General features: G+C 44.5%; 1 protein-coding gene across 1 annotated transcript; it reads right to left on the bottom strand.

Annotated features, from left to right (window-relative positions):
• Window positions 1-4,747: 4,747 nt before the first annotated feature.
• Window positions 4,748-24,249, bottom strand: KIFBP (kinesin family binding protein). The gene is made up of 7 exons (XM_082269313.1): window positions 23,792-24,249; window positions 22,542-22,640; window positions 20,827-20,906; window positions 16,485-16,668; window positions 15,208-15,301; window positions 14,298-14,410; window positions 4,748-5,656 (listed from the first exon to the last, which is right to left on the bottom strand). Exons 1-7 carry the CDS (start codon window positions 24,161-24,163, stop codon window positions 4,778-4,780), a joined length of 1,821 nt encoding a protein of 606 aa, XP_082125439.1. The 5' UTR covers window positions 24,164-24,249; the 3' UTR covers window positions 4,748-4,777.
• Window positions 24,250-25,296: the final 1,047 nt, after the last annotated feature.

Here is a 25,296-nt window from a genome sequence, read left to right as displayed (position 1 = left end):
CTGACTCCCTGAATATACTGGATGACCAGGTTATTCCATCAATGGGCTTCTTCTTCCCTGATGGCACGGGCATATTCCAAGATAACAATGCCAGGATTCATCGGGTTCAAATTGTGAAAAGAGTGGTTCAGGGAGCATGAGACATTTTCACACATGGATTGGCCACCACAGAGTCCAGAACTTAACCCCACTGATAATCTTTGGGATGTGCTGGAGAAGGCTTTGCGCAGTGGTCCGACTCTCCCATCTCACAAAAGTGAATACACCACTCACATTTTTGTAAATATTTTATTTATCTTTTCATGTGACAACACTGAAGAAATGACACTTTGCTAAAATGTAGTGAGTGTACAGCTTGTATAACAGTGTAAATTTGCTGTCCCCTCAAAATAACTCAACACACAGTCATAAATATCTAAACCATTGACAACAAAGGTGAGTACATCCCTAAGTGAAATGTCCAAATTGGGCCCAAAAAGTGTCAATATTTTGTGTGACCACCATTATTTTCCAGCACTGCCTTAATCCTCTTGGACATGCAGTTTACCAGCGCTTTACAGGTTGCCACTGGAATGGCCACTGACGACATAACAGAATTGGTGGATGTTAGAGACCTTGCACTCCTCCACCTTCCGTTTGAGGATGCCCCACAGATGCTCAATAGGGTTTAGGTCTGAAGACATGCCTGGCCAGTCCATTACCTTTATCCTCAGCTTCTTTAGCAAGGCAGTGGTCATCTTGGAAGTGTGTTTGGGGTCGTTATGTTGGAATACTGCCCTGCGGCCCAGTCTCCGAAAGGAGGTGATCATGCTCTGTTTCAGTATGTGACAGTACATGTTGGCATTCATAGTTCCCTCAATAAACTGTAGCTCCCCAGTGCCGGCAGCACTCATGCAGCCCCAGACCATGACACTCCCACCACTATGCTTGACTGTAGGCAAGACACACTTGTCTTTGTACTCTTCACCTGGTTGCCGCCACTCACGCTTGACACCATCTGAACCAAATACGTTTATCTTGGTCTCATCAGACCACAGGACATTCTGTTTGTGGGATTTCTTGTGCATCATCTTTAGAAGAGGCTTCCTTCTGGGACGACAGCCATGCAGACCAATTTGATGCAGTGTGCGGCAGATGGTCTGAGCACTGACAGGCTGACCCCCCACCCCTTCAACTTCTGCAGCAATGCTGGCAGCACTCATACGTCTATTTCCCAAAGACAACCTCTGGATTTGACGCTGAGAACGTGCACATAACTTCTTTGGGTCGACCATGGCGAGGCCTGTTCTAAGTGGAACCTATCCTGTTAAACTGCTGTCTTGGCCACTGTGCTGCAGCTCAGTTTCAGGGTCTTGGAAATCTTATATCATAGGCCATCTTTATGTAGATCAACAATTATTTTGTTCAGATTCTCAGAGTTCTTTGCCATGAGGTGCCATGTTGAACTTCCAGTGACCAGTATAAGAGAGTGAGAGCGATAACACCAAATTTAACACACCTGCCCCCTATTTATACCTTGTAACACTAACGAATCACATGACACTGGGGAGGGAAAATGGCTAATTGGGTCCAATTTGGACATTGTCACTTAGGGGTGTACTCACTTTTGTTGCCAGCGGTTTAGACATTAATGGCTGTGTTGAGTTATTTTGAGGGGACAGCAAATTTACACTGTTATACAAGCTGTACACACACTATTTTACATTGTAGCAAAGTGTCATTTCTCCAGTGTTGGCACATGAAAGGATATAATAAAATATTTACAAAATGTGAGGGGTGTATGCACTTTTGTGATATACTGTATATATATATATATATATATATATTTTTTTTTTTTTTTTCTTCACATAGGTTATTTGTTACAGTTTAGCTTGATTTAGGTGTAAAGCAAATCCTGAAAGTGTAGAAAGAGACATAGCACTGGATTTGCTAGGAGTACCAGTGAAAATAAGGACAGTTTAAAAATTGTATGAAGAAGTGAAAGTACAAACAAACTATAAATCAATTTTCTACCTAGTAAAAAAAAAAACAAAAAAAAAAAAAAAAATTTATTTTAGTTCAAATAGTTTAAGGCTTTCATTTAGGATGTATACAAGGTCATTTTATGCCAAATACTCCATAGCTCCTTGTAATGAGCTAGATTTGTAATTGTAGTAATTAGAAAAGTAGTCTAATAAATGCAAATATATATTTTCCAATTGTAGTGCAGATGTGACTAACCACTGTTAGGTTACAGTCAAGAGTCCTTTTAATGTTAAGGTAAGCCTTCACAAAATTTAGATGATTGGGAGGTATGGTAAGTACGACTCCTGTCTGTGTCATTGGCTAAAGTGATTGATACATCCTGAGTTTAATTGTCTGCCAGTTCTTACTACCTTTACGTAAGACTTGGATACATATGCTTGATATAGTATAGACCCAATAGAGGAATCTTGTAAAGGCTGGAACATTGGGGGCGCAGGGGCACCGCCCCCCTATCCATGCGTCCGGCCCCCTAATCTGCATGCAGGGGCGCTGGACACATGGCGTTCAATGGGGCATTTTTTTTTTTTTTTTTTTAGCCAAGTGATTAGAGCCAGAGGCTCCAATAGGCTAAAAAAAAAAAAAAAAAAAAAAAGGGTGGGCTCGGGCGCAGTGAGCCCACCGAGTTGTGTGACAATAGCGAATGACCGTCTGTCCGTTCTCATTCGATCCCATCCACTGGACGAATGGAAAATAGGGTTTCCATCCGTCCGGATTTCACTGACAGGATCGGAATCAGATAGCAGCGGGTGTCAGTGGGAATATCTCCGCTGACATCCGCTGCCCCATAGGGATGCATGGAGCATCCGATCAGATCTGCCTAAAAAACTGACAGGCGGATCTGATTGGATCGTTCGTGTGAAAGGACCCTTACAAGCCAGGAAAGTACAAATACCCCCCCTTCACAAATGACCCCTTTTTGGAAAGTAGACAGTCCAAGGTATGTAGTAAGAGGCATGGTGAGTTTTTTGAAGTTGTAATTTTTTTCCCACAATTCTTTGCAAAATTATTTATTTATTTATTTTTTTTTTTTTACAAAATTCTTATATGAACAGGTTTTTTCTCTCACTTGGCATACTTGCAACTACACCCCAAAATACATTCTGCTACTCCTGAGTATGGCAATACCACACGTGTGAGACTTTTTCACAGCATGGCCACATAAAGAGGCCCAACATCCAAGTAGCACCGTCAGGTGTTCTAGGGACAACAATGACATCTAATTTCTTGACTACCTACTACACTTTTGAAGGCCCTGGAGCACCAGGACAATGTAAACGCCCAGAAAATAATCCCATTTTTGAAAGCAAATACCCCTACGTATATTCTATGAGGCATAAGGAGTCCTTTGAACATGTCATTTCTTTCCACAAGTTTTTGGAGCATTATTAAAGAAAATGAAAACGCATTTTTGTATACAAAGTTGTTCATTTATAAGATATTTCTAAACACACAACATGTACATAGCAAATCTTACATCCCAAAACACATTCTGTTACTCCTCCGGAGTAGGACGATACAATACGTGTCAGACTTTTACACACTTAAATTGTGTCTATACCCAAATTTTTTTTTTTTTTTTTGGATGTTGTAGGAATCAGTAAGAAAACTTCAGGCTTTCTTGCGGTCTGTGCCCTCTTTCGGAAGATCCACTATTTGTTCTAATATAGGGGAAATCTTAGGAGGACACTTGTCAAAACTGTTTCGAAAACATCTGTTGCATGAATGTCAGAAGCATTTGTGCAAATTGAACAAAAATGTCCCACATTTTTTTCGAAGAGTTTAAAGCCTGTATTGTTAGCTTCATCTAGTGGGCAAAATGCAGTATAGATTTCTGAAATACCTCAATAAAGAAAACAATACCTAATCTTGGCATAGATGGAGCTGGCGATACAAGAACTGATCTCTAAGAACAAAAATATGGAACAATTTCATTCAACTTGCACAAATGCTTCTGACATTCGTGCAGCAAATGTATAGCTACTTAGACTGATGTCCTACGGGAAATCTTTGCTCCCACTGGAAAGTTTTTCTTTAACTTCTAGTCATATGGAGGACAGGGGACAACTACTAACTAAGAGGTAATTTATCCCACACATTTTGGAGAATTCACCTCATTTTTCTCTTGTGTATCTGGACTGGAAGCAGCACAGTGGCATGCAGGAAAATAAAAATCTGACAGGGGTTTGAAAGTCCTACTCTCGACAAAATGTACTCCCACCATCCTTCCTTCTCATCCTCCTCTAACCCATCCTGCCAGGATTAGTGGGTTGCTCAAACTGAAGCCAGTCCAGGCTTCCGCAGTTTCTGGGCAGGCAGACTGCTAATCCAGCACTGCAATGGCCCCCTGAGACTGTCACCCAGTGCCCCCCTCTTCCTATTTCCCCCTACTGTTGTCAGCCTTCTTGATCCTGTGAGAACTTAGTCGCTGGCCATCCAATAGAACTGTCCACATCATGCAGGCAATGACATGGGCACCCACAAAAGGGGCCCATACATAAATAAAAGCAGAAGGGGAGAAGATTCAGGCCAGAGGATCATGTGACTGCTGCTATAAGCAAGTAAAAAGAGCTTTTAATTTGTTAATTTTTTTTAGTACAGCAATTAGTTGAAAGCTGGTGAGCAGGGGATGATTTTATCCTGAAGTGGGGCTTAAAACTTCTTTAATTTGGAATAGAGTAGGAGAGGATTAAACTTTAGATGCACTATATAATAAATAAATATATTTTTAAATATGGACATCCCATGGTATGTCTTAAGTGAAGGAGGTCAACTGTGCTCTTAACTTTTCCATCCTTGCAGGAAGAAGAGCCACCATTTCCTTGGTAAGTTCCAACTCGGTTTCCACCGATTTCACAGCTTCCTCATTATTTTCACAGTAATCTGCTACAAATGCATAGTAATTTAGAGATGTCTGCATGTTATCCAGTTGTTTCTTAGGATCACCAGAAATTAGCTTTCCATAGAGGCGTGCAATGTGGAACTTGGCTACCAAAGCAGGACGGACAACATCCTCTTGCAGCTTCTCAGGGAACTTCTTATCTGGGCTTCTTAGGGAATCCAAAAACATCTCGTAAAATTTAATTGCAGATTGTGCCAGGCTGTTGATTTTTTTGATTGTGTGAGAGTCCATCTCATCTAGCTTATTGCCAATGGCTACCTTTAAATCCATCATCTCGTAATATGTGTCAGCCAACTCAAACTGAAGCTGTCTACAAACTAGAAGATAGAACTGTGGATTTAGCTCCTTACATAGCGGTTCCATCATATCTATCCTACGTTTATGCATCTTACAGCGCCGTTCATAGTCTTCCTCAAAGAAAGCCAGAACCTTAAACAGAGCACTGTGGTCCTGGATAACTTCAATGTGGTCTGTAACATGTCCATCCAGCTGAAAGTGCTCTTTGGCTTCATTTATATAATTTTGCCCTACTAGAAAAACCTCCCTGGCTTCTTTAAAGTCTAGAGGAGGTGAGCATTCAACTTTTTCTTCAACAGCTAAAATTGAGTCATATATGTCACTTGAACCAAAGAGCACAGCCTTTTTCCTTCCCTTCTCCTTTTCATCTTCTTCTTTTCTACGTTTAGCCTTAAGTTCTTCTTGAAGCTCAACATCAAGTTCACCTATGTTGTCCTATTTAGAAGAAGAAAAAAAAAAGGTGTATCATGAATTTTAGAATGTAAAGAAATCTACAGTAAAAAACACCAGCTTTAAACAGATATACCAGTGGAAAAATATCAACTCATCTAAAAGTTGTTACCTAGCATTTCAATATGAGTTTTTTTACATTTCTCAAATGCTACATAGACACTCAAATCATAACAAATATCTAATAGTAATCAATTAACACTGCTCAAAAATTAAAGAAACACTTTGAAAACACATCAGATCTCAATGGGGAAAAATATCAAGCTGGATATCTATACTCATATGGACTTGGTAATGTGTTAGGCATGAAAGGATGCCACATTGTTTGATGGAAGTGAAAATGATCAACCTACAAAGGGCTGAATTCAAAGACACCCCAAAAATCAAAGTAAAAAAAACGATGCAGCAGGCTAATCCATTTAGCTGAAAAGCTGAGTTAGACCTACCGGTAACTCCTTTTCAGAGAGTCTTTCAGGATAGCCCATGAGACCTAGGGCTCCCATTACCAGGACAGGAAACGCGTTAACCCCACTAATTAAAATGGCGGTCCTCTAGGCCTGCCCATTCAGTATTGCCCGAGAACCGCAGGAATCCCTGAAAAACATTTGCATAACACATAAATACAAGACATCACCCGGTGGGAATCTGGCTGTCCTGGAAGACTCTCAGAAAAGTTACTGGTATGTCCAACTCAGCTTTTCTCAAGTCATCTTCCAGGACAGCCGATGAGACAATGAGCCAGAATTTACCAGCCTGGGGAGGGACCACTGCCTAGAGGACCTTTTCGACCAAATGCCTGCTCCTGGGAAGAGAGGAGGGCCAGGCGATAACATTTAACAAAGGTTGAAAAATTAGACCAGGTGGCCACCTTACATATTTGTTCTGTTGAGACTCCAGCCCTTTCAGCCCAGGATGCGGACAAGGCTCTTGTTGAATGCACATTGACAAATGGCGGAGAATCATTCATAACTATAGGCTTCAGCAATTGTCTGCTTTATCCACCTGGCTATAGTGGCCTTAGAGGCCTTATTACCCTTGTGTGTCCCTGAAAAAAAGTACAAATAAGGCCTCAGATTTCCTAAAGGTTTTGGTAACCTCTAGGTATGAGAGAAGAACCCTTCTGACATCCAAAAAAACTAAAATCCCTCTCATTCTCATTTTTTAGGAAAATTACAAAAGGTTGGTAGCACAATGTCCTGTGATCTATGAAAGGAAGTGGTTACCTTTGGCAAAAACCATGGGTCGATTTTTAACATCACTCTATTGTGAAAAATTGTGAGGAAAGGCTTCCTAACAGAGAGCCTGCAATTCGCTGACCATGCAAGCTGACGTAACTGCAACCAGGAATGTTGTTTTTAGTGTAAGCAATTTCACTGACAAATCCCTCAGGGGCTCAAAGGGAACAGTCACTAAAGCTTGAAGGACTAGAGACCGGTCCCAAGTAGGACATGCTCTGACCACCAGTGGTTTTGACCTGGCGACTGCCTTGAAAACCCTCGCTATAACAGGCCAAAAGGGAGTACAGGAGGAAAACACTAATGGCCGCAGCCTGAACCTTTAAAGTACTATGGGATAGACCTTGTCCGCACATTCTTGAAAAAATTCCAGAATAGATAGAACATCGGGAGAAAATCTTTGGTTTTCAGACAACCAAGAGTTACATTTCTTACAAATCTTGAAGTATATTAGGTCTTGTGACAGGCTTTCCGGGAATTAACTAGGATCTTGACAACCTTGTCTGAGAACCTCTTGGAGCCTAGTATCTGCTCTTCAGATACCAAGCTGTTAAGTTTATTGATGCCACCTGAGGATGAGATACCGGACCCTGAGACAAAAGGTCCTGTCTCATAGGGAGAGTCATTGAAGGTTTCGAGGCTAGGGCCTGCAGGAGTAAAAAACATGGCCTTTTGGACCAAAAGGGGGATATCAGGATCAAATTGGTTCTTTCCAGAAGAAACGTCCGGAGGACTTGCAGGGTTAGTCTGATAGGAGGGAAGGCATAGCAGAGGCTGAATGACCAGGGATTCGCAAAAACGTAGATCCCCAGAGACTGGTCCCTTGGATTCAGGGAAAAGAATCTCTGTTTTGCAAAAAGGTCTGCCTCTTTTTGCAACCCAAACAAACCCCATCTGCTGGCAATCTCCGGAAAAATTTCCGGGTTGAGGGACCAATGGTCCCGACACACCTGGTAGCTGCTAAGGTAAACTGCCAAACAATTCTGAGTCCCTTTCAGGTGAAGTGCTGAAATGGAGGCTAGATTCACCTCGGCCCAAGATAGAATCTTTTGGGCTGTGAAAGTCCGACTTCCTCCTGTTTGTTAAGGTATGCCACTGTTACAATGTTGTCGAATCGAATCTGCAGACCTCTGCATGAAAAACCTCTAAGGCTCTCTGCACTGCCAGAAGCTCCCCTTTTTTTTTTGGAGGATGCGCTTGCTTCCACCGGGGACCAGCCTCCACCGGGGACCATTTTCCCTGCGCTATCTCCTTGTGTAGATAAGCGCTTGCATCCGTCGTTATTCTCTGAGATATTGGAATAACCCATTCCAGCCCTCTGGTCAGGTGAAGTGGCGACCTACACCACTATCACATGGTTCTCTTTACCGTGGAGGGTATTCGTACTTTTAAGTCTAAAGAACTTGTAGACCCGTCCCAGTTCCTTAGAAGGAACAACTGAAGAGGAAGTTGGCGGAATCTCGCCCAAAGCAAGAGGTCATAAGGCCCACGGCTCTTGAGACATCTGAGTGAGACCCACTGGTTAGTTTTTGAGTGGTTTTTGAAACCTTTTCCCTGGACATTTTGATCCAGTGAGGAAATCTCATACCAGAGATATGTCACTCTTTGAGAAGGATTCGGAAAAGACTCCTCTTAATTATCCAGCCTAACCACTGGAGAAACTCCTGAACCGATTAGAGATCCCTCTCTAGTTTCTGACACGACTCTGCCACTACTAGGTGGTTGTCTAGGTAGGGGATGATCATAATACATTTTTGTATTAACGGGGCCAACCATTCCCCCAGGACTTTGTAAAGATGTGTGGGGCCGATGAAAACCCGAAGGGCAGCGCTTTAAACTGAAAATGACGAATCACCGATCCCAATTTTACGGCTAGTCGTAAAAACCTTTGGTATGCTGGGTGAATAGGAATGTGCAAGTAAGCATGCTCTGTCCAGCGTTACCATAAAGCACCCCAGGTAAAGCAGATTCCTTATGGAAAATATTGACTCCATGTGAAAGTGTTTGTATTTGATCGAGTGATCTAGAGAACGAAGGTTCAATATTAGGCGGTATTTCCCCGAGGGCTTTTTATCACAAAGATATAGGAGTAAAAACCCCTGCCCTGCTCTGCCCTCGGAAGTGGGACAAGAACATTCTGATCTACCAAGTCTCCTATCTGGAGACCCAAAGCATCGCTTTTACTCCATCTCTGAGCAGGCTGGTGACTAACAATCTCTCTGACAGCTGGGAATTGAATTCCAGTCTGTGCCCCCTGATCACTGGATCCAAAATGGCTTAAAGTGATCCCTGTCCACTGTGGGAGGAAGGCCCTTGATCTTCCTCCCACTCTGTGACAGGAGTCATTGTTGTTTGGCAGGCTATTGAGGGAGTTTAAACAAGACTACCCCCCCCCCCCACCTCTGCCTTTGTGGCCTGTCCAATGGTTCTTGGGTCTGGCCGCCTCCTCCTGCGGACTCTGCTGTCTGCCCCCCTGCCCTCTAAATCTTTTTTCGCGAAGTCGGATTCTTTCTTTCCTGGGAACGACTTCTTTCTTTCTTTCATATGTACGCTCCAAAGCTTCTTGTAACCCGGGGCCAAAGAGATGGGTCGCCTGTTAGGGGAAGACCACACAGGCGCAACTTAAAAGGGGTGCCTCCTGACCATGTCTTAAGCCAGAGGCTTCTTCTGGCAGAATTGATCAAAGCCAAGGTCCTAGCTGCTATCCTAACCACAGAGGAATCGGCCAGAAAACCTACCGCCCGGAAAAGAAGTGGAAAAGATTTAATGATCTGATCCCTTGCTGTCCCGGCAGACAGGCGAGTCTGTATCTGTAAAAGCCATATCTCAAGGTTTCTGGCTACACCAGTAGATGCGAAGATGGGTTTAAGACCGAAAACGGATGCCTCCCAGACCCTGCGCAAAAGGATATCCCCCCTCTTATCCTCCTTTTCAGGTTGCTGGAAAAAAACGGTTTCTTCTCAGGATTCTTCCATTCTAATTTAAATGTATCTAGAAGGAGCTGTGTACAGGAAAAACCTTGGCCTTCTTCTTATGCTTTCTTTCATACATAAGATCGTGTTTTGACAATTGCACCTTCTCCTCAATTTCAAGCTTGACATAGATAGCTTTTACCAAATCACCAACATCTTCTAGTGAGACCTTGTACCTAGAGCCCCTGACTGATTCCCTGTCCTTTGGCTTTTCCCCCGATCCCGATTCTTCTTTGAGGAATAGGGAGACCTAGTCTCCTCTTCTGGATCCTCACTTTCCGCATCCTCCAGCCAAAACGGCAGTCCTATCTCAGGCCTGACTGAGTGGGAGTCTGCATCTTGTCAATCAGGGTCTTGAAAGAACTAAAAGGTAAAGGAAAGCTCATCTCTAACCGAAGTGAGCATCTTTTGAAAGGATACAGCTGGGTCATCTTTCATTAAGCTGTCTATGCACATGCGGCAACCACTTTACTCCATGAGCTTAGCTTTGCCCAGCAAACTGCACATTTCCTCTTGGGTGGTTGCGCCTGGACCTTATCCTGAGCCTTGGCCTGCAATCAAAAAACACAAAAAAAGACCCAGTTTGAGAATCAGGCCACCCAGTTCTCCAAACACACCCCAGTGCAGGAGAGAGGAAACGTGCCCCTCCACCAAGCCCCACAAAGCTTATGATGGAGAACAAGCCCCACAGGATATGCAAGAGGGAAGAGTCCCCATGCATACCTGAGAGGTGATAGTGCCAGAACCTTCCTCCGCTGCCTGAGCAGTAGCTGCAAAGGAGTCCATCCTGCTCTTCTTTGTGTTCCACAGCCTCTGCTGGGTGTCACAATCTACACCAACCGCACAGCAATCCCCTGTTCGCGCCTTTAAGGAGACTGGAACCAGTGTCACCGGCGCCCGCTGATGACGTCATCGCGACTGGAAGTGACATTATGCCACTTCCTCTGAGCCAGCTTGGAATGCAGGCGCTCCGCCCCTTCTGTCATACACGCAGGGAATCGGCAAATCCACTCTCCTCCCCCCTCCTCGGCCAGTCACACTGCCGGCAAGGACGCTGCCATTCAGGGATGTGCCCACCCATGTAAGCCTGACAGAGGCCATCCATCCTGCTCCCTTGACATCACCAGTGGTCTTGGCCCTCCCCGGGCACTGAGGACAGGAGATAAGCAGCCATCACAAACACTGCAGGTATGAATTATTGCACTGGGCAGAAGAAGGCTGCATAGGATTCTCTACCAAGTCTCCATAGGACAGACCATGAGACCCAAAGAACCAGGTTCCAGGAACATGTTAACCCCCTGTCCAGAAAAATACTAATACTGAAGGGGGAGGCTTAGAGGACCGCCTTTTATTTGGTGGGGTTAACGTGTTTCCTGTCTTGGTAGGAGGAGCCATAGGTCTCATGGGCTGTCCTGGAAGACGACTTGAGAAATTTAATTGCAGCAACTCAAAATGGTACTCAGTAGTTTGTATGGCCCCCCACGTGCTTGTATGCATGCCTGACAACATCAGTGCATTCTCCTAATGAGACAAAGGATGGTGTCCTGGGGTATTACCTCCCAGATCTGGACCAGGGCATCACTGAGCTTCAGAACAGACTGAGGTGCAACCTGGCGGCATCGGATGGACCAAAACATTATGTCCCAGAGGTGTTCTATTGGATTTAGGTCAAGCGAGCGTGGGGGCCATTCAATGATATCAATCCCTTCATCCTCCAGGAACTGGCTGCATACGCTCGCCACATGAGGCCAGGCATCGTCGTGCACCAGGGGGAACCCAGGACCCACTGCACCAGCGTAGGGTCTGACAATGAGTCAAAGGATTTCATCCCGATACTTAATGGCAGTCAGGGTGCCACTGTCTAGCCTGTAGAGGTATGTGTGTCCCTCCATGGATCTTCCCCAGACCATTACTTGACCCACCAACAAACCGATCATGCTGAATGATGTTACAGGCAGCATAAGGTTCTCCATGGCTTCTCCAGACCCTTTCACGTTGGTCACTTGTGCTCAGGGTGAACCTGCTCTCATCTGTAAAAAAAGCACAGGGTGCCAGTGGCAGACTTGCCTATTCTGGTGTTCAATGGCAAATGCCAATCGTGCTGCACGGTGCCAGGCAGTGAGCACAGGGCCCACTAGTGGATGTCGGGCCCTCAGGCCACCCTCATGAAGTCTGTTTTTGATTATTTGGTCAGAGACATTCAAACCAGTGGCCTGCTGGAGATTATTTTGTAGGGCCCTGGCAGTGCTCATCCTGTTCCTCCTTGCACAAAGGAGCAGATACCGGTCCTGCTGATGGGTTAAGGACCTTCTACGACCTTGTCCAGCTCTTCTAGAGTAACGGTCTGTCTCCTCCATGCTCTTGAGACTGTGCTGGGAGACACAGCAAACCTTCTGGCAATGGCAAGTATTGATGTGCCATCCTGGAGGGGTTGGACTGCCTGTGCAACCTCTATAGGGTCCAGGTGTCGCCTCATGCTACCAGTAGTGACACTGACCCCAGCCAAATGCAAAACTAGTGAAAAAACAGTCAGAAAAGAGGCGTAGGGGGAAAAAATGTCAGTGATCTCAACTGTAAAACCGTTCCTGTTTTGGAGGTTGTCTCATTGATGCCCTTCTAGTGCACCTGTTAATTTCATTAACACCAAAGCAGCTGAAACTGATTAACAACCCCCTCTGCTACTTAACTGACCAGATAAATATCCCAGGAGTTAACTTGATGCTATACTCTGATTAAAAAGTGTTCCATTAATTTTTTTGAGCAGTGCTTTTTTTTTTGTTTGTTTTTTTAAGAGAGTTTTGGGAACCTTGTACCTATAGCTGTACCACTAATGAGCATGCCCCACAATACTCTCTCCTCACTCTTCTTGTTACGTTAGCCTTCCAGGGCAATGGAAAACCATTTGTCATTAACAGGAACAGCCAACAATCAGTGTTGGAATCAGATCATCCAAATGACTCCCAAAGACATAAAAAGAAGCAGATTTAACATATTATCCTCCACTCAAATCTAGATGCTTGTCTGTTTTTAGCAAGGCGCTGTGTCCAAACTACTGCAGCTATTTGCCTTTTGTACATATAAAACATATTACCTATATCATTTAATTTTAACTTTCTCAGAGACCTGATTTATGTCCTCATTTTATTCTACTTCATGACTCCTGCATCCCAAAAGGAATAAATTAATTTCTTTAGAGGAATAAAAAAGAAGCCTTCATATAAAAAATGTTTTTCTAGGCAGCCTTTAGGCTCCGTTCACATGTCAGCGTATGGATCGCGGGCAGAACCGCCGCGGTTCCGCCCGCGATCCGGAGATTATTGCAAATCGCGGGACGCCTGTGCGTTGCCCGTTGATTTGCAATAGCCCCCCAAACGCTGAGCGATGTTGCCGCGATTTCCGCCTGCCGAATCGCGGTAGCATCGCGCAAAAAAAATCGCGGGACGCAATACGCTCCAAAGAAGCTCTTGTACTTTTTTGGGCGGAATGCGACCCGCGATTTTTTTTAGTGGCGATGTTACCGCGATTCGGCAGGCGGAAATCGCGGCAACATCGCTCAGCGTTTGGGGGGCTATTGCAAATCAACGGGCAACGCACAGGCGTCCCGCGATTTGCAATAATCTCCGGATCGCGGGCGGAAACGCGACGGTTCTGCCCGCGATCCATACCCCGACATGTGAACGGAGCCTTAGGGCTGGTTCACACCACAACGTGCATTTTTGACAGCCCCAGTTATTTCAATGGGCTGCCAAATAGGCACAAAAAGTAGGGCAGGTACATCTTTTAAAAAATCGCTCCACACCAAACCACAGGGTACTGCATTTTGGCAGCTGCAAATGGGCGCATGTTTGCTAGACGTATTGTGGTGCCATTAACAATTAATTACTTCCCAACCACGCTATAGCCAAAAGACAGCTACAGCATTCGCCCAATTCTCGGAGGGCATCAATGGACGTCCTCCCAGAACCATGCCCCCTGGGGGTGCGCATCCAGCACGTCCTGTGAACAGTGCAGTCTCATCAGCGCACATCAGTGAAGAAGTTCCCCCCACAATTTTAGCAAAAAATAAAAACCCAGTGTTGATTGAATGCCACCAAAGCTCTACTCCTCTCAAAAAATGATAAAAACGTCATATGGGTACAGTGTTGCATGACCGTGCAAATGTGATACAAACTGGGAGTGAGCTGAAAATTGGCCTGGGCAGGAAGGGGGAGAAAGTGCCTTATACTGAAGCAGTTAATAACACCTGCATACATTTGCAGACTGCAAAGCATTCCCATGCGATGTGGGAAACTCGCATTAAAACGCATGTTTACCGCACCACAACTGGTGTGAACAGCTCCCAAGCATTTGGAAATGAAATACATTAGTGTAAAATGTATTTAGTAAATGATTTGTGAATACAAAAAATAAATCAGTTACCTCAAGTTTCTTACGTGCATCATGCAATAAATTGATACAATATTTCACCCAGCATCTGGCTATTTCAGCTCTTTTTTGTCTTAGTTGATCAAGGCGCTCCTGTTCAGCTTCATCTGTATAGAAATAAAATGAAACAACATATTGTGAAAGTTAGTATGGCTTTCAACCTTAGCTAGATATATTAAAGTGGTTGTAAAGGCAAAAGGTGTTTTTTACCTTCATGAAGGTAAAAAACCGTGTGCGCGCTCGCCCCCCCAAATACTTACCTGAGCCCAATCTAGTGATGTGCATGAGAACAGCTGCTCCCTTGGCTCTCCCTCCTCTTGGCTCAGACACAGCTGCTGTCAGTCACAGCCAGAGAGGGGGGGACGGGGCTAGGCCGTATTCTGTGTGTCTTATGGACACACAGAGCAGGGCTCGAGAGCGAGCATGCATGAGTGCCCCCATAGCAAGCAGCTTGCTATGGGGGCACTCAGCAGGGGACCCTAAAAAGAGGGGGATTGGGGCTGCTCTGAGCAAAGCCATTGCACATAGGAGGTAAATATAACATGTTTGTTATTTTAATTTAAAAAAAATAAATATGGTTTAATATCACTTTAAGAATAATAAGACAAAGGGTACACCAGTTAAATTAGAATTCAACAGTCAGCACTTCAAATCTAGTTTCCGGCAAGCAATCAGGGAATACGGTTACATTAATCACGCTAAAGAGGTTTGAATCTGGATCCATCATACAATCCGGTACATGTGCCATCTTCCCCTAGTGGAGAGGGGGGGCAGGTTGGAAGAATAAGAAGCGGATGGGTGACCTGAAACATCAATGCAAACATTAAACTCTTCCCAGATGGTTGCTGAATGGTGATGTTATACACAGTTTATACAAGAGTACATTACCAAACTAAGAACATACCTTCTCGAGCAGCTTCAGGGGAAGGAGTCTGTCCGGCTTTGCTGAAGATGACATTGGCCGCAGCAAGACAGTGCCTGGATTCCATGTAACATTGCTGTGTTTAGAATAGAATATTGGTTCAGAAATGGTACAATTGTGTCAGATGGGTTACAGTATTTAAAGAGGTTGGGACAGCTAATATAGAACGTCTACTAGAAGGCAACTAGCAAGAGCACATATAAGGGGAAAAAAAAAAAAAAGGATATGCATCTCCCTAGATCTGTCTCTCCAATACAGTGGTCGTCAAAATGCAGCCCTGGGGTTAGATGGTTTCTCTTTCCTTGCCTCTATCTGGCCCTTGGGGCACTATTTCATAAACAACTGATACCAATGATGGGGCACCATTCCTCCCACTGACACCAATCATGAGATACTATTCCTCCTACATTCACCTATGATGGGGTGCTTTTCCTCCCTCTGAAAACAATGTGGCACTATTATTCCCACTGATACCAAAAAGGGAGCACTAAAACCAATGATGGGGCATGGTTTACTCCAACTGATGCCGGGGCATTTTCTACTCCCACTGGCCACAGTCCAGCCCCCATAAAGTTTGAAGAACAGTATTAGAAAGTTGTTCTATTGTTTAGAAAGTTTGGAGATTCCCTGCTCTATTATATATCCTCTTTTAGTAGACAGATGAGAGGAGTCAATTAACCAGTGCCCTCTCTTTTACAGCTAATACAGTGCTTTACAGCTGAATTTTATAAAATACTGGACCTCAAAGAATTAGCTAGGACGGGAAAAGCACTTTTACCTACGTGAACCTCTGCTCGCTGGCAAACAGTTCTTCCTTTAGCAACCAGCCCAGTAAAAGAACCCTGAGCACAGTAAACACTGGACCCATTAACCACTTGCTACACATTTTAAAATGGTAAAGTGGAGGCCGTGGTATTTCGTAGACCGCGCCAATCAGAGTAGCTCTGTGCTTTGTGAGGGCCAATAATGGATGTCAACAGTATTACTGTTTACATCTTACAGCCTCCCCTTACTTTCACAATACAGGAAAGTCGATCAATGAATGAAAGGTGGGCAGCAGAAACTTTGACTATTTTGTTGAATTTTAATGTAGAACTTTTTCTAACTCTTTGGATCATTTTTCAGAGATGTTCGACAGTGAGTAGGTGAAATGTTGCCTCCCTTTTGTCTGTTTTAACCCTGTAAATGCCACACCACTACATTGCAACCACTTGCAAAAAAAGTTAAAATAAATAATACTTCTCAAAAAAATACCTTACCTTTCCCAGATAGTACTGGGATAATGTGGCTGCATTAATTGCCCACTCCACTGGGTTGTAGCCATCATATTCCAGCTGCCTCTGAAGGGTTGTATGACAGTACTGAGCGGACTTCTCATCCTGCTTCAAATGTTTGTAGACTTGCGCTAGATAGTACATTGTATGGGTGTATACACGCTCAAATCTGAAAAAACATCCACCAAAGGTTATTGGACGACACAGCTAAAGTGAAACTTGACCTTGTTAATGCAAGTCAAAGCAACAGATACGCCTAAATGCCCCCAAACATGCACATATTATCTTCTCCTCCACTCTCCCAGCATCTCAGTCTGCTGCCTGTAGTGAACAGAAATAACCGTTAATTCTGAATAGGAGGATCATGTGACTCTCTCATTCTGAATAGGAGGATCATGCGACTCTCTCATTCTGAATAGGAGGATCATGCGACTCTCTCACTCTGAATAGGAGGATCATGCGACTCTCTCACTCTGAATAGGAGGATCATGCGACTCTCTCACTCTGAATAGGAGGATCATGCGACTCTCTCACTCTGAATAGGAGGATCATGCGACTCTCTCACTCTGAATAGGAGGATCATGCGACTCTCTCACTCTGAATAGGAGGATCATGCGACTCTCTCACTCTGAATAGGAGGATCATGCGACTCTCTCACTCTGAATAGGAGGATCATGCGACTCTCTCACTCTGAATAGGAGGATCATGCGACTCTCTCATTCTGAATAGGAGGATCATGCGACACTCTCATTCTGAATTGGAGGATCATGCGACTCTCTCACTCTGAATAGGAGGATCATGCGACTCTCTCACTCTGAATAGGAGGATCATGCGACTCTCTCACTCTGAATAGGAGGATCATGCGACTCTCTCACTCTGAATAGGAGGATCATGTGACTCTCTCATTCTGAATTGGAGGATCATGTGACTCTCTCACTCTGAATTGGAGGATCATGCGACTCTCTCATTCTGAATAGGAGGATCATGCAACTCTCTCCCCTTCTACTCCCAATGCAATGCTGGGTAACTAAGCAGCCAATTACAATGCCCAACCACAGCCATATTTTGGGAGGTAAAATGCCCTAAGCTCTGTGTAAAAGATCAGATAGACGCTGCAGCTTCTTTTACTTGTTCCTGGACTTCCAAATGTAATTTTACAGCAGAAACATTGGATTCTACAATACAAGTTATTAACTGTATTATAGTTCTAATCCTATAGGAGGTGTGGGCACTGGCACTCCTAGGCTTTCATTTTTGAAGATCGAGCACTGTAGCGGTTATAACTACTTCACAACCGCTGCTGCCTGAATCATTCTGATGTATTTTGCTATATTTATATCTTGATTTTTGATGGGCAACCAGCGTGAAGAGTGGTTTTATGGCATTTATGCTGTATCTCAATAACTAGAGCTGACAGGGAAAAAATGGTGCCATTTTTTGAATCAGCCAGTCAAATATACCCAGGAACAGGTCCATCATTTCAGGCACCAAAGTGTGTCTTGGCCTTTGTTATCCTCTTACGTGACAACTGAAAGTGGGTGGGTTATATTACTAGGCAGCAAACGGTGTTAATTTTCTCTACTAAAATATTTTCCTAGACTAAATTAACACTATTTTAGTCTATGAAAATATGACAAAAACCAAATTCAGATGACTAAAATACGACTAAAAATAAAATGACATTTTAGTCAAAAGACTATGACTAAAACTAAATTGACATCAAAAGTAAACACTACTCTGCTGGCCATTTCTAAATCAGTAACCCAATTCCATCCAGAGTCTAATACTAGCACAATAAAGTTTAAATATGTATTGCACTACCACATAAGAATAAGTAGGGGGCATCTACTAAACTGCTGAAAGAGAAAAAATTAAGAAAAAAGCTTTTCTGATATTTTTTTCTTAATATTTAATGCTGGTAATATATTCATGTGCAATGACATTACAGCTAATAGAGTTAACAGTTTTTTGTATTTTAAAGTTACACTTCTGTTTGCAAAAAGCAATATTTTTGTTTATGAAACTTGGTTTTATTCATAAAGAGGTTATATCACAACGGCTAAATCTGTGTCTGTAGTGCATGTTTAAACCTTAATGCCAGAAATAATACCAAATTAGATTTGGAAATCCTAGAGAAATGTTTAAATAATGCATTACAATTTACCTAAACCCATTTTATTTGTAGTTGACTAAAATGTATGAGATTTTAGTCGACTAAAATATGACAAAAACAATTCAGAGGACTAAAATACAATTAAAAGTAAAATGGTATTTTAGTCAAAATACTAGAACTAAAACTAAATTGAAATTTGCTGCAAAAATCAACACTGGCAGCAAGTGAGAAAAAAAAAAAAAAAAAATGGGCATCGCAGTTTGTTAAGTATGGGGCTGTATAACAGCAGGCCAATCAGGGTGCCCATGCTGACCAATCTCCACACCCAAATAGGGCCTACAGTGTGCACATGAGCCTCAGAACTGGACCTCAGAGAAATGAAAGAAGTTGGCCTAGTCTGATTAATCACATTTTCTTTTACATCATTTGGATGGCCAGTGCATGTGTGCCGCTTACCAAGATGGCACCAGGATGCAGTATTGGAAGAAGGCAATGTGATATTTTGGGCAATGTTCTGCTAAAAAACTGGTCCTGCCATTCATGTGGATATTATTTTGTCTATTGTAGCTGACCAAGTACAACCCTTTATGGACACAGTATTCCCTGATGGCAGTGGCCTCATTTAGCAGGATAAAGTGCCCTGCCACACTGCAGAAATGGTTTGAGGAACACAAATTAGAGGTGTTGCCTTGGCCTCTAAATTCTCCAGATCTCAATCCAATCAAGCATCTATGGGATGTGCTGGAAAAACAAGTCCAGCCAATGCAGGCCCTACCTCACATCTTACAGGGCCTGCTACTAATGGCTTGGTGCCAGATACCACAGCATACCTTCAGAGGTCTAGTGGAGTCCATGCCTCAACAGGTCAGGACTGTTTTGGTGGTCATGAAGTTATGGCTGATGTGTATATTGTCGTATTGGAATTTGCTTATGTGGTTGGATAAGAAAAATAGAAAGGGTTAACTACTGATTACCCAATGACCAAGCCTGAAACATGTAGCAGGCTGGACAAGGACTGGGCACTGCAAAAGAAAAAAAAACAAATGGCAGCTAAAATATTCTTGTATCTGTGACTTTGGAATGTAATATAGTGGTACTCTATTGGTACTAGGGATGCACCGAAATGAAATTCTTGGCCGAAGCCAAATAATAATGAAATGCTTGGCCGAAGGCCGAATACCGAACGCGGTGTTTCGCATTTTTTCCATTTATTTTGCCAATTTTTAGGGGGCACGCTGATGGGCACATTTTATGTTAGGGGGCACGCTGATGGGCAAAACAAAACATTTAAATCAGCGTTGCTCTTAACATAAAATATGCCCATTAGCGTGCCCCTTAAAATAAAATATGCCCATCAGAGTGCCCCTTAACATAAAATATGCTCATCAGCATGTCCCTTAGCATAAAATAAGGGGCACGCTGATGGCCAAATTTTATGTCAAGGGAGCACTCTGTTGGGCACATTTTTTTTCTTTTTTTTTTTTTAAGGGGCACTTTATAGGGCACTCTAATGTAATGAGCATGGCAAGTGGCAACAACATATGGCAGTCTGTACACTAATGCTTGTACCTGAACTGCAGCCAGAGCCAAAAGCCGCGAACAGGGGGGCGGGGCGTGGACCTAGTGTGAAGGAGCCGCAGTCAGGAGCAGGGGGCGGGACGCGCGCGTGACGTCACACCCCCTACTCGCGGCTGGACAGGACACAGGCGGCGTGTGAGAAGGGAGCCGCGAGCCGCAATGAGGAAGGTGAGCGGTCAGGGCGGAAGCTGACATTGTTCGGCTCAAAATTATTCGGCCTTTTGACTTATTCGGCCGAATGCCGAAAGTGCTATTTTCTCTATTTTCGGCCGAATAATGTTCGGCCGCCGAATATTCGGTGCATCCCTAAATTTGGTACTATCATTTCTGTGTACAGCCACTAGGTGGGGTTGTAGGTTCTCTTCAGTGAGCTGACCTCTGTACATAGGTAGCTCAATGGAGTTGGAAGCTACAAGTTGACCATTTGTTTTTGTGCATTAAAATAGTTTTTGTACATCTTTTTGTGAGTGTTTATGGAACATGTATGCTTAAATGTGTTCAAATAATAATAATAATAAAAAAAAAAATTATTATTAGAAGAAAAAAAAATGTATCTGACGTCTAATTTGTTTACACTGTGATGAAGGCAAGCGGGAATAGGTGACTACATAGAATGTTAACTCTTTAAAAACTAACCTCTTTGATCTTTCCTGCTCAGTGAGCTTCTGCTCCTCAGGTTTAAAGTGTTCATCAGGATCAATTGGGGGCTTGCCAATCTGAAATATAAAATGTTGGAACAAAAGATGAACAAACATTTTCATGCTATGTGTCTTTCTACATAGAAAATAAGAAAAAAAAAAAAGTATGATTAAAACAATTAATGGGCAGTTTAGAAAAAAAAACAAAAAAAAAAAAACAACATTTAAACCAAGTATAAGCAGGACAAAGAATATTATAAGAAAATTTACTTACCAGGTGCTAGAAAATGCTTTATGTGGACAAATTTGACAACCCCCCCCCCCCCCACCAAGAAAACTCAAAGAATAGTTACAGAAGTACATACATTTTGGGTTAACTTAAAGGCTAATTTCACCTTTTGGATCATGTTACCCATTACACCTATATTTAGGGTGTAACTAGAGATTCACCGAAATGTTGGGGGCAGAATCATATTGGCCTGAAAATGGCGTTATCTGCATTTTGCTGATAAGAGAAAAAAGGTGTCAATAATGGCACCGAAAGTGCACGCGACTTTACGCGATCTTACTATGCTTAGGCTCAGTTTACACTATGGCGTTCCGGATCGTGGCAAAAATACAATCAACGTAAATCGCAGGATGCACTTGCGATCCCAAATATTTTCAATGGCACACAAATCTTGCTGCGATTGTTGCCCAATGAATGGCGTTAAATTTGTGCAAACAGAATCGCAGGAGGCACAGGCATCCCACGATTGTGTTTGCACGAATTGTCAGGCGACAATCACAGCAACATCGTGCCACGATTTGAGGTCCATTAAAAATAACAGCGAACGCAAGGGCATCCCGCGATTTGCGGCAAATCAGAATTGTGGCGATTACTCCCGTAATCCGGAATGCCATATTGTGAGCAGAGCCTCATGGTGTATTTTTCACAGGTCATATAACTCAAAAACCGGATCAAAAACTAACACAGGTGTGCTATTGATGCGTTATCAACAGGGAGGTACAGTTTTTTAACTGAGCAAAAATGCGTCAAGCAGGAGTTTAACACAACAAATGCGCAACTAACCACTGTTAGTTGCATACAAATAATTTTTTTCTTGCGATTTTCTTGTGCTAAAAAGGTGCCGACAAATTCATATTAAGTAAAATTCATGATAATAATTTAAAAAAGTTGAACATAATGCAATTCTATATAAAATTTTTTTTTTTTTAAACTGTCATTTTCGGTCAAGTGCATCCTGCATTTTCAGTTTCAGCATCAAAATTTCCATTCGGTGTAACTCTAGGTGTTAACATGCTCCAGCAGTCAACAACAGCCCACCCACCCACACACACACACTGGCAAGTAAATTCATTTGCAGCGATCTGTGAATGGAAGAACTACAAGTCCCATCTTCTACAGCAGCAGACCGCTTGTAGTTTTCAGTGAACTGTGAAGCTGTTGAGAAGCACCCTCATAGTTCATTCACAAACTCTGCGGCTTTCAGCCCATACCTCTGTATGGACGGTCAGTTTGTCTGCATGAGCCTGACATTGCACCCCTGACCCACTGCACATGCAAAGCTTTGCAAGCTCCTTCTATAAAACATAAGTGCACATTTTTTTTTTCCTGCAACAATATGTGCATTTAATAATACTTCCCCCAAAAGGTAAATTTATCCTGTAACAACACTAGAAAGACAAACAATTTAGAAGAGAGAGACTTACTTTTTTCATATACTGACAGTACAAAGACTCAGCAGATTCCAGGTATTTCTGTCCAATGATGATCTCTCCTCTCTCAGCCCAGAGAATTCCAAGATTATTCTAGAAAACAGAAAATATATTGTAAAATAATAGCACTTTCCATAGAATTACACAAGGCTACAAATGATCCAATAGATTCGTCTTCATTACTGCATAGAATAGAATGCAACAAAGAGCTGCTGAATCAAGTAAAAGAAAACATTGCTCAACAGTCTAATTCAAAGTACACCTCTTCCAAGCCCATGGACACTGAAGAATTTGCACATTGTTTACCACTTCGCCTTCGGAATATTTTACCCCCTTAATGACCAGCCCATTTTTTTTTTTTTTGCTATTCAGCACTGTGCTACTTTAACTGTGACGCTGTACCCAAACAAAAAACACATCTGAGCCTGGATGTGGGCGGGGACACAGCGCGCGCACACCTGAGCCTGGATGCGGGCGGGGACACAGCGCGCGCACACCTGAGCCTGGATGCGGGCGGGGACACAGCGCGCGCACACCTGAGCCTGGATGCGGGCGGGGACACGGCGCGCACACCTGAGCCTGGATGCGGGCGGGGACACGGCGCGCACACCTGAGCCTGGATGCGGGCGGGGACACGGCGCGCACACCTGAGCCTGGATGCGGGCGGGGACACGGCGCGCACACCTGAGCCTGGATGCGGGCGAGGACACAGCATGCGCACACCTAGAGCCTGGATGTGGGCGGGGACAGAGCGTGCACACCTGAGCCTGGATGTGGGCGGGGACACAGCGTGCACACCTGAGCCTGGATGTGGGCGGGGACACAGCGCGCACACCTGAGCCTGGATGTGGGCGGGGACACAGCGCGCACACCTGAGCCTGGATGCGGGCGGGGACACAGCGCGCACACCTGAGCCTGGATGCGGGCGGGGACACAGCGCGCACACCTGAGCCTGGATGCGGGCGGGGACACAGCGCACACACCTGAGCCTGGATGCGGGCGGGGACACAGCGCACACACCTGAGCCTGGATGCGGGCGGGGACACAGCGCACACACCTGAGCCTGGATGCGGGCGGGGACACAGCGCGCACACCTGAGCCTAGATGTGGGCGGGGACACAGTGCACACACACCTGAGCCTGGATGTGGGCGAGGACACAGCGCGCACACCTGAGCCTGGATGTGGGCGGGGACATAGCGCACACACCTGAGCCTGGATGTGGGCGGGGACACAGTGCACACACCTGAGCCTGGACGTAGGTGGAGACACAGTCATGTGACAGGCGGTATCTCTCCAGGAGGCGGGTCGCTTTCACCAGGTGCTCCTCCCCCGCAGACATTTCCTCGGTCTCGGTGTGATTCACTCCCAGGCGGAATTCAATGACGGCCCGGCGTGCAGCCAGGATGCTCTGCGTATCCTCGTCCTGTGCTCCTTCCTCCTGCTGCTCCCCGCTCTCCTCCTCCGTCCCCAGCAGGGCTCGCACCTCCCGCAGGAGCTCCCGGGCCCGGTACTTGGATCGGTAAGGCTCAGTCTCCGGATCATCTTTGGACTCCACCTCGGAGGCAGTAATTGCCCTCTGGTACGTATCACACACTCGACGCCAGTGATCGGCCATCTTGCAGAATTGAAGTGACGTCCGCAGAACACGGTATAGCAGCAAAGACAGCTCCTGCCGGCACTGCGCATGCGCAGCTTTATCACCGCCCCGCCTAGGGATTGTGATGGATCAGAGCGGCGCGCGCAGGGGGATTAACCCCGCACCTGCCGGACAACTTTGTATGTGGGTGGAGGTTCACCCTGTCATCTCCACCTGTAGTATCCTGCATTCCCCGTGGCCTTTATTGTCAATAAATATCATCAATTTTGTAATTTCTGTGTGTATTAGATCGTGATGATAAAGGTCATTGGTTGTGTTTTGTCAATGAAGAAGAGCCCTCTGTGTATATATATATATATATATACACACCGATCAGCCATAACATTATGACCACCGACAGGTAAAGTGAAGAACATTGATTATACCATGGCACCTGAATGTCAATGGGATATATTAGGCAGCAAGTACGTCTTACCTCTGTGTTTGCCAACAAGGGTTTCCCCACCAACTACTAAGTCCTGTTTTGCTTGGGGATCAAATACTTATTTTACTCACTGAACTGCAACCCAAATTATAACATTTGAATCATGTGGTTTTTTTTCTGCATTTTTGGTTGCTATCTTGTCTCTATCATTTAAAATATGGTTTAGTGGTGAATTGGCACAAGAAGAGGTCTCAAAAAAGTCTGGTCCTGGGGACCCGGGGGAAGGGAAACACCAGGGGTAGGGGGACCCCCAAACAGTTCAGGGGGTAGCTGTCCACTGTAGCGGCTGCCGGCGTAAGAGACAGAAGAGATCTCTGGGGGGAGACAAGAGGGAAGACAGCGCAACGCCTTCTAAGTGCAGCAAGACATTTATTGAAGTATGTGCAGCAGTATTACACTCACATTTAGTCTGTGAATAAGATGCAGTCAGTCAAGTAATGTTGATCATCAGGAGCATCACTGGAGCGGGTCCTGGTGGTGGAGGCAATGGATCCCGGTGAGAACGGCAGGGGGGGTTCCTCCGTGTGTACAGGGACGGCCTCATTGGTGTCTGCGGGCTCCCCGTCAGCTGGTGGAACGCTGGCACTCGTGGGTCCTGGGATCCTTACATCACTCCTGGCGGTGATACACACGGAGGAACCCCCCCTGCCGCTCTCACCGGGATCCA

This window comes from Pelophylax lessonae (genome assembly GCF_965119305.1).
Source record: "Pelophylax lessonae genome assembly, chromosome: 9".
Classification (NCBI taxonomy): domain Eukaryota; kingdom Metazoa; phylum Chordata; class Amphibia; order Anura; family Ranidae; genus Pelophylax; species Pelophylax lessonae.
This window is presented reverse-complemented; position numbering and strand designations above follow the sequence as displayed.